The 9,833-nt window shown below is 36.4% G+C and overlaps 1 protein-coding gene across 1 annotated transcript; it reads left to right on the plus strand.

The window, feature by feature from the left end:
- Window positions 1-693: 693 nt before the first annotated feature.
- On the plus strand, window positions 694-7,634 carry LOC137073556 (interferon-induced GTP-binding protein MxA-like). Its single transcript, XM_067442168.1, is given in 13 exon segments — window positions 694-1,108; window positions 1,251-1,356; window positions 1,358-1,383; window positions 1,479-1,633; window positions 1,723-1,861; window positions 1,952-2,150; window positions 2,895-2,973; window positions 3,061-3,183; window positions 3,276-3,417; window positions 3,631-3,789; window positions 6,691-6,767; window positions 6,930-7,187; window positions 7,277-7,634. Coding segments are annotated over 13 exon segments (1,887 nt in total). The 5' UTR covers window positions 694-909; the 3' UTR covers window positions 7,502-7,634.
- Window positions 7,635-9,833: the final 2,199 nt, after the last annotated feature.

Genomic DNA, 9,833 nt, shown 5'->3' on the forward strand with positions numbered 1-9,833 from the left:
TTTGCTAAAAATATAACTTTTTTTGTAATTAAAAAACAAATAAATTACAAGCAACTCCAGCCCATGTGATAAAAGTTACGCAAAATTAATATAACAGATTACCTTCCATAAAAAGTAACAAAGGAATTAGTTACTTTTTAGGGAGCAACACAATATTGCAATGCATTACTTTTAAAAGTAACTTTTCACAACACTGTTAAGTAAATTACTTTAAAAAAGTAAATGACACCTTATAGTAAATGATTATATGGAAAGATTAGGAGAGCACAGTTGTTAACAGTAGGAATAGCCTACTGTTCACTGATCAACTGTAGAAATTGCCATTTAGATGAGTTTACTCGAAGTCATATACAATGCTGAATGTAAAAATGGATGGGTACGATTTGTGTATGTAAAATATGCAAACTAGACAACATAGGCTCAGAGTTTGAAAACCTTACCACGGAATAAAACGTAAAATAATGTTTTTTTACTCTTGTTTGTAGCACTGTGTTGCTTGCTCATTCATAGGTTGTCTCGAGTTAAGCACTGCTTCCCGTACTCAAACATGCTACCTGTATGTGGAAACAGGTGGTACGCAAACAAAGTCTTTCCCTAACACTTTCTTTTTTTTTCTTTTGCCGTTTTGTCAATTATCACGTGACCAGACTGAATAATAAACCTGACAATGTTTATTTTACCATGCATCATGCATGTACTGAACAATGAAACCGTAGCCTACATCAATTGGCGAAACGAAACTAGTGTGTTTTGCAGGAATCGAAACTTAAAGAAAATATTCACTTACCTTTGAGGAAATCGCATCACTTCGAGGAGAGCACGAATAGCCCATATCGCGTCTGACATATCGACGTGAAGTACTTTTTTGCTAGTTGGTTTTGCTCTTTGACATTTTGACGTTATTTAAGGATGGAGAAAATGAGTTACACGTTCAGTCAGCAATATGAGGAAAAAATCCGCCCTTGCATCGACACTATCGACAATTTACGGTCTTTAGGAGTCGAAAAGGATCTTGCGTTGCCTGCCATCGCCGTCATTGGAGACCAAAGCTCAGGAAAGAGTTCTGTTCTGGAGGCGCTGTCAGGAGTCGCGTTACCCAGGGGAAGCGGTAAGGACAACATACAATTAAAACACATTCAAAAATTTAATCGACGTGAGTTTACATGGTGACACTTTGTGTTACATGGTATGACACTTTCAACAACACCATGGTGAAACTGTCTTGCGTCCACCCTTTCATGTTTTGTAAGGAATTGTTACACGATGCCCTCTTGAGCTCAAAATGAAAAGAACTAAAGACGAAGAGAAGTGGCATGGGAGAATCAGTTACCAGAACTACGAGGAAGACATTGATGACAGAAGTGGAGAAAAAGATTCGTGAAGGTAGAAAATGCTTAGAATGCACCTTGACGTCACCTTGAATTCTTCCAAAAGAGTAGATATATTTCGTAAAGTCTTACCTCTAATTATAATTGCAGCCCAGGATGAGATGGCTGGGGTAGGTGTTGGTATTAGTGATGAACTCATCAGTCTGCAGATCACCTCTGCCAATGTTCCTGACCTCACACTCATTGACCTCCCTGGGATTGCACGAGTGGCTGTTAAGGGTCAGCCTGAGAATATTGGAGATCAGGTAAACTTTATACTATATTTTTCAAATTACATTTTATTGGAAATAACATTGTAATTACCAGAATCATTAATCAAATGCCTTTCTTCTAGATTAAGAGACTGATCCGGAAGTTTGTTTCAAAGCAAGAAACAATCAATCTGGTTGTGGTGCCATGCAATGTTGACATCGCAACCACAGAAGCATTGAAGATGGCGCAGGAGGAGGACGCTGAGGGAGAAAGGACTTTAGGTGTGCATAACTCATTGCATTTCAATGCTATACATCAGTAAAACCATAGTTTACCATTCATATTCTGATAATGTTGTTGCTACACAACAGGCATCTTAACCAAGCCGGACCTGGTGGATAAGGGCACTGAAGGGACAGTGGTAGACATTGTGCACAATGAGGTCATTCCCCTTTGTAAAGGCTACATGATTGTAAGGTGCAGGGGACAAAAAGAGATTATAGATCAGGTCACTCTTAATGAGGCCACAGTAACAGAGAATGCCTTCTTCAAAGACCATGCTCATTTCAGGTGGGTTTTATTCTTTTAAACTTATTCTACAGATATTGAATCCCTTCTGCGCATGGGAGCATATTCCTATGTAAATGTATATGTAAATACATATTAATGATAGAATCAAATACGTTATACAGACATCACACATGATATATACTGTATAAACACGATACAATCAAATACATATCAAAAACCATAGTGTTTACTGAGAACATTTATGTGAGAGGAATTGCTATGTTTGATTTTCCTTTTGCATGCGTGCTTGTTTGCGCAACTGTGGTCATAAATCAGGTGCAGTATATGAACATGCAAGTGCAAACACAGTGTTATTTGAAATTTTAGTAAATCAGTGCTGTAATAGTATGTTATCATATTAAAGGGGTGGTTCCGTGTTTTTTTTCTAGGCTTGGTTTTGTTTATGGGGCACAGTATAACATGTGTTAATACTTCATTTCTTTTTAAACACTGTATTTTTCTTATATTTTACCTTTATTCCACACTGCTGTCTCTACTGTCCTTTGAACGTTTGCTTCCTGCTTCTATGAAGCCCATCCCTCCGAAAAACGCACCCAACTGTTTTTGTAGGCGATAAACTGCCATAACTTTAAAAGACAATATCTCCGTTTGCATTGAACTTTCAGCGCTGTAACTTTGCAGATACTGTTTATGCTCAAGCAGCAACATTACACACTAACTAAAGTTAAAAAAGTGAAATCGCATGCAACCTCCCCTTTAAGTATATATGTCATTTTTCCTCAGCAAACTCTATGAAGAAGGTTTTGCTACTGTTCCAAAGTTGGCTGAGAAACTAACAATTGAATTGGTTCATCATATTCAGGTGAAATAATTGTATAATTTGAACACAAGATAACTACATGATTTTTAGACTTATTATAAACAGCAAATTTTCATAATTGCTGTGTAGAAATCCCTGCCTCGTTTAGAAGAGCAAATTGAGACAAAGCTTGCAGAAACACAGAAGGAACTGGAGGCCTATGGCAACGGACCCCCATCAGACCCTGCAGAAAGACTGAGCTTTCTCATCGATGTGAGTACAGCCTTTAAATCTACTGTATCAAAGGATGAATATAGTAAAGGGTCATACTCAGTCACTGAAATATTTCACATCTCATCATTTAGAAAGTCACAGCTTTCACTCACGATATGTTCAACCTGACCACTGGGGAGGAAACAAAGTGTGCCTTAGATCTATTGATTTTTCCAGAACTTCGAGATGAATTTGCAAAATGGAATAGCTTCTTGAATCGATCTGGACATTCCTGTGAGTGAAGCTTGGTATCTCCTGATTGTACTCTTGCTTTTGTGTTTTTGCTTAAAATGCATAATAATATACTCTTACCAGTTTAAATCAATTAATTACAAACCTATATTGCAAAATTAATCTAAGTTAGTACATTTTTACTAAAAACACACTTTTAGATGCACAAATCAAAGCTAAATTAGTTTTTTGACCATGTTAAAAAACTCTTTGCAGTCAACAAGAAGATTCTGAGAGAAGTTGATAACTATGAAGCCAAATATCGGGGAAGAGAGCTTCCAGGATTCATCAATTACAAGACATTTGAGGGGCTGGTCAGGGAACAGATTAAGCTGATGGAGGAACCTGCATTAAAGATACTGAAGACTGTCTCTGGTTAGTGTTGTTTATATTTCGAATCCATTTATGATGTTTTCAGTCATGTTATTCAGACTGTACTGTTCTACTTGAGTATACTGTCATAATGCATAACATGAACAAAGTATGTGGGCACTTACATTTTAATCATTAAAGGGATAGTTCACCCCCAAATTACCCCAAAGTAATTACCCTCATGTTTTTCCAAACCTGTATGAGTTTCTTTCTTCTGTTAAACACAAACAAAGATATTTTAAATGTTGACGGCATCCGTTGATTTCAATAGTAGGAAATAAAATGCTATAGTCGTCAATTGTCTAACAACATTATTCAAAATATTAATAATAATAATAATAATAATAATAATAGATTTTATGTACAGTATTGTTCAAAATAATAGCAGTACAATGTGACTAACCAGAATAATCAAGGTTTTTAGTATATTTTTTATTGCTACGTGGCAAACAAGTTACCAGTAGGTTCAGTAGATTGTCAGAAAACAAACAAGACCCAGCATTCATGATATGCACGCTCTTAAGGCTGTGCAATTGGGCAATTAGTTGAAAGGGGTGTGTTCAAAAAAATAGCAGTGTCTACCTTTGACTGTACAAACTCAAAACTATTTTGTACAAACTTTTTTTTTTTTCTGGGATTTAGCAATCCTGTGAATCACTAAACTAAAATTTAGTTGTATGACCACAGTTTTTTAAAACTGCTTGACATCTGTGTGGCATGGAGTCAACCAACTTGTGGCACCTCTCAGCTGTTATTCCACTCCATGATTCTTTAACAACATTCCACAATTCATTCACATTTCTTGGTTTTGCTTCAGAAACAGCATTTTTGATATCACCCCACAAGTTCTCAATTGGATTAAGGTCTGGAGATTGGGCTGGCCACTCCATAACATTAATTTTGTTGGTTTGGAACCAAGACTTTGCCCGTTTACTAGTGTGTTTTGGGTCATTGTCTTGTTGAAACAACCGTTTCAAGGGCATGTCCTCTTCAGCATAGGGCAACATGACCTCTTCAAGTATTTTAACATATGCAAACTGATCCATGATCCCTGGTATGCGATGAATAGGCCCAACACCATAGTAGGAGAAACATGCCCATATCATGATGCTTGCACCTCCATGCTTCACTGTCTTCACTGTCTACTGTGGCTTGAATTCAGAGTTTGGGGGTCGTCTCACAAACTGCCTGTGGCCCTTGGACCCAAAAAGAACAATTTTACTCTCATCAGTCCACAAAATGTTCCTCCATTTCTCTTTAGGCCAGTTGATGTGTTCTTTGGCAAATTGTAACCTCTTCTGCACATGCCTTTTTTTTAACAGAGGGACTTTGCGGGGGATTCTTGAAAATAGATTAGCTTCACACAGACGTCTTCTAACTGTCACAGTACTTACAGGTAACTCCAGACTGTCTTTGATCATCATGGAGGTGATCATTGGCTGAGCCTTTGCCATTCTGGTTATTCTTCTATCCATTTTGATGGTTGTCTTCCGTTTTCTTCCACGTCTCTCTGGTTTTGCTCTCCATTTTAAGGCATTGGAGATCATTTTAGCTGAACAGCCTATCATTTTTTGCACCTCTTTATAGGTTTTCCCCTCTCTAATCAACTTTTTAATCAAAGTACGCTGTTCTTCTGAACAATGTCTTGAACGACCCATTTTCCTCAGCTTTCAAATGCATGTTCAACAAGTGTTGGCTTCATCCTTAAATAGGGGCCACCTGATTCACACCTGTTTCTTCACAAAATTGATGACCTCAGTGATTGAATGCCACACTGCTATTTTTTTGAACACACCCCTTTCAACTAATTGCCCAATTGCACAGCCTTAAGAGCGTGCATATCATGAATGCTGGGTCTCATTTGTTTTCTGAGAATCTACTGAACCTACTGGTAACTTGTTTGCCACGTAGCAATAAAAAATATACGAAAAACCTTGATTATTCTGGTTAGTCACATTGTACTGCTATTATTTTGAACAAGACTGTATAACACCCCTTTCATTCCGAAGAATCTCAGTGCAACAAAGGGAAAAATTAACAACATGAATAACAAGTAAAAATATATACAAACAATCAAACAACCAGCACATAACAGTTAAAAGCTTTTCTTAACAGAAAACAGAGCTGATGGTGGAAGTCTGAAGAAGAGAAGTGGTGGAAAATGGCAAACAATGTCCTCTAAGTGGCTGCCAGCAATCAGCAACAGTCCTAATTGTAGCTCTGACTGTTAGACTAGTCACAAACATAATAAAATAAATCTAAATCTAATAGTACAGTTAACATGATTTGTGGGTGGAGAAGTGGCGAACAGACAGCGCCAGCATCCTCTCCCCCACGTTGCCTCCAAAATATTGGGTTCAACAGAAGAAAGAATCACACAGAGGTTTGGAACAACATAAGGGCCAATAAGTAATGACATCATTTTCATTCTGGGGTGAACTATCCCATTAACATCTTTGGGATATACAGCATTTGACCATTTTCATGCAGCATCACTTAGTTCTTGGGCTCTTGGTCATGCTGAAATGGCTAAATAAAAAGGGCATTTTCCAGGCTATTGCCTCAAAGATGGAATCTTAGAATTGTCAAGAAAACCAGGACCTGGAAATAGCAACCCAATAAACTTTCCAGTTGGCACAATGCATTTATAGTTTTGTTGCCTAATGCCTATTGGAAAAATATCAAATATCACAATGAAAGGCAACCCATTAACTCAACATTCTCTCCTTCATTAAGACATGCAACCCAAGGTTGCTTCAGATGGATTTTCCTTCTATTAAAGGAACTGCAAATTAGTGATCAGTACCTTTTTGTGGCATGTGTCAAGACCGGATTCAATATATAATCAACCTTGAAATAAAAAGTTAACCATACTAGTTGTATTAAATGTGTTTGTGTTAACAGATGTTGTTAGAAAGAGGTTCATCCAGCTGGCCCAATGCAGCTTCATTGGATTCCCCAATCTTATAAAAATAGCAAAGGTACTTTTTTTCAAATGTTTAAGGCATTTTTTATGGGCTTTTCTGTTAATTATGCATGTTGATGATACTAATAAATTGTATAGAATTACAACTCACATTACTTCAAATGCCTTTGAATTACAATTAAAATTGATAGAAATTGTGTTTTTTTTTAATACTTAGACTAAAATCGAAGCTATCAAGCAAAACAAAGAATCCTTGGCAGAATCCATGCTGAGGACCCAATTCAAGATGGAGCTCATTGTTTACAGTCAAGATGGCACATACAGCGAGAGCCTGCAAGATGCAAAGGATAAAATGGAAGAGATGGAAAATGACAGGCCCCAAAAGGTGAAGTTTCAGTTTGTGAACGCAGATGTCACCACAGGCAGTCATGCCACCTTGCGTGAGATGAGGTTGCACCTCGAGTCCTACTACACAGTAAGTATGCCAACTAAAGCTTTCTGTGCCATCAGAGGAAGCTCAAATTAAAACGTATATCTGAGATGCTGTCTTATCTATCTTAACAGATTGCAAGCAAGCGTCTAGCTGACCAGATCCCAATGGTTATCCGCTATATGTTGCTCCAGGAAGCAGCTATTGAGCTGCAAAGGAACTTGTTGCAGTTGCTGCAAGATAAAGATGGTGTGGACAACCTCCTTAAAGAGGACTTGGACATTGGCCTAAAGCGGGAGAGCTTACTGAGTCGCCAGAAACGTCTGATGAAAGCACGCAGCCTCTTGGTTACCTTTTAGATTCCATCACTCCATAATATAGTCAACTGCAACAGTTTTAATGCAACAAAATCATATGCTGGTAGTGAATAACATGAGCTGCATTAGCAGCAAACTATGTAAAAACTGATAAATAGAAATTGAGCATTTTATAGGCTGCATTTTTTCCGTTTCAATCTTTTAATAATATAAATATTGGTGAAGCTCCTTTTAGCCTCTGAAGTGCTTTTTATGCAAATATTGTGTACTACTTTTGGGTCTGGTGCAGGACATTTAAAAAGGACTTTGACATTGGCCTAAAACGGGAGAGCTTACTGAGTGTGTCTTATCAGGGCCGTGCACATGGGGGTGGCCCAGTGGCTAGAGCCACTGCCCCTCATCGGCTGAGGTGCCCATGTTGCCCCCTTTCCTCCCTCACCCCCAGAGGACTCCCATAAAAGCGTTGTCATTTTAACATTTTAAACATGGATTCAAAGCTCCAGGATGCCAGTGGGTAAATCGACATAGAGTAGTAAGAGTACTGTAGAATATTTAACAGACAGTTTGCCACTCTAACTCCTGTAAAATCAATTGACCTGATGTGTCAATTCTCACATCATTGTGTCACTTGTGCACATCAAAAAAGCTGTTTCTCATTTCTTTGAACAAGTTGCAAATGCTTTGGTACATCCATGCAAATGATTATGTACAATTCTCTGTTGATCTCATGTTGATCAAAATGTATTATATTGGGTCTCTGATGAATAGTCTCACCCCCCCCACGACATTTAGGCACAAGCTCATAGCATATGTCTTTACATGCAAAATGGTTGAACAAGTTATCATAATATGTCAAGAATATTTCTATACTTTCTATATTACCATTCGACTTTTTTCTAAATCTGTCCTGAATTGGTAAATTGCTCTCCCAGGTGAATCTTGACTTTCTCTAACGAAGGGGCTTCTCATGAAACATCAACTAGAAGGTATATATATATATATATATATATATATATATATATATATATATATATATATATATATATATATATATATATATATATATATATTTCTACAGCACCGCATGCACTGTTTTTACTATGTTCACATTTCTTCTTTAGGTTTTTTTGTGTGTGTGCTTTTCAGTGCTGTCTTTTCATTTCTGTATCTCAATGACATGTTCTGTCAATAAAATACAGGACAAACAGTAAGAGTGTAAATTTGAATTTTTTCCATTCTCTTGCAATTTTACTCACACATACACTAAGATGTAAATTACAATTGACAATAGCTGTCATCAAAACTTTAGCCATAGTTTCCATCAGAACATCCCTCCAGAGTAAACTGTTATATTGACAACATGACTAAACAATTTGACTGTCTTATCCGTACACAATGCCACAAGGACTTGTCATTCTGATGGCACTGACATGTTCATTGACACAGATATTTACTTTTGAAAGATGAACTAAGGATTTTGAGTAAGAGAGTGGCTTTTGCAGGTTATCCACAGTGTTTTGTACAAATTGTTTTGAGAAATGCACTTACTGTTTTGCAAATTGTGAGTTTGATTTGAGAAATGTACCAAAGCAACTGAGAAAAATGGTAATACTAGTATCTATAACATACGTCCTATTTATGGTATTTTATTAAGACCATATTAATCGTATACACAATTAAAAAAGGTAATTAAGGCTATTATAAATGAGTTGTATTATAGGGTATACAGTGTATACAATGTAGGTAAAGGCACACCCTGAGAATTATTTTTGCTTTTTAATCATGTTTAAGTTCATACTTGTGCAAAAAAATCTCTTTAGAAAAGTGTGCAGTATTTTCTTTTATTTTAATGAATAAAATAATTAATTATTGTCCTAAAATATTAATTATTAAATTGTGCTAATATAAAAACATTTTAAACATAAAGAATCTGAAAACACTAAATGAGATCCCATAATAATTTCAATAAAGGTTTACAGTAGTAACAAATAAATATATTTGTATTATATGATAGGATAAGTATCATATTTTTATGATAATCATTTTTATTTAGTCATTTAAAAAAATGTAGTCAGCCAACAGTTGTGCAAGTTCTCTCACTTAAAAAGATGAGAGAGACTATGAGAGACACAATGAGAAAAAAAATCCAGAAAATCACATTATTTGATTTTTAAAGAATTTATTTGCAAATGGTGGGAAAAGTTAAAAGTATTAATTATAAAGTATTTGTTCAAAAGTTAATCTCAATACTTTGTTATATACTGTTTGTTGGCAATGACAGAAGTCAAAAGTCTTCTGTACGTCGCCACAAGGTTTTAACACACTGTTGCTGGTAGTTTGGCCCATTCCTCCATTCAGATCTCCTCTAGAGCAG

Source organism: Pseudorasbora parva, chromosome 4, assembly GCF_024679245.1.
Source record: "Pseudorasbora parva isolate DD20220531a chromosome 4, ASM2467924v1, whole genome shotgun sequence".
Classification (NCBI taxonomy): domain Eukaryota; kingdom Metazoa; phylum Chordata; class Actinopteri; order Cypriniformes; family Gobionidae; genus Pseudorasbora; species Pseudorasbora parva.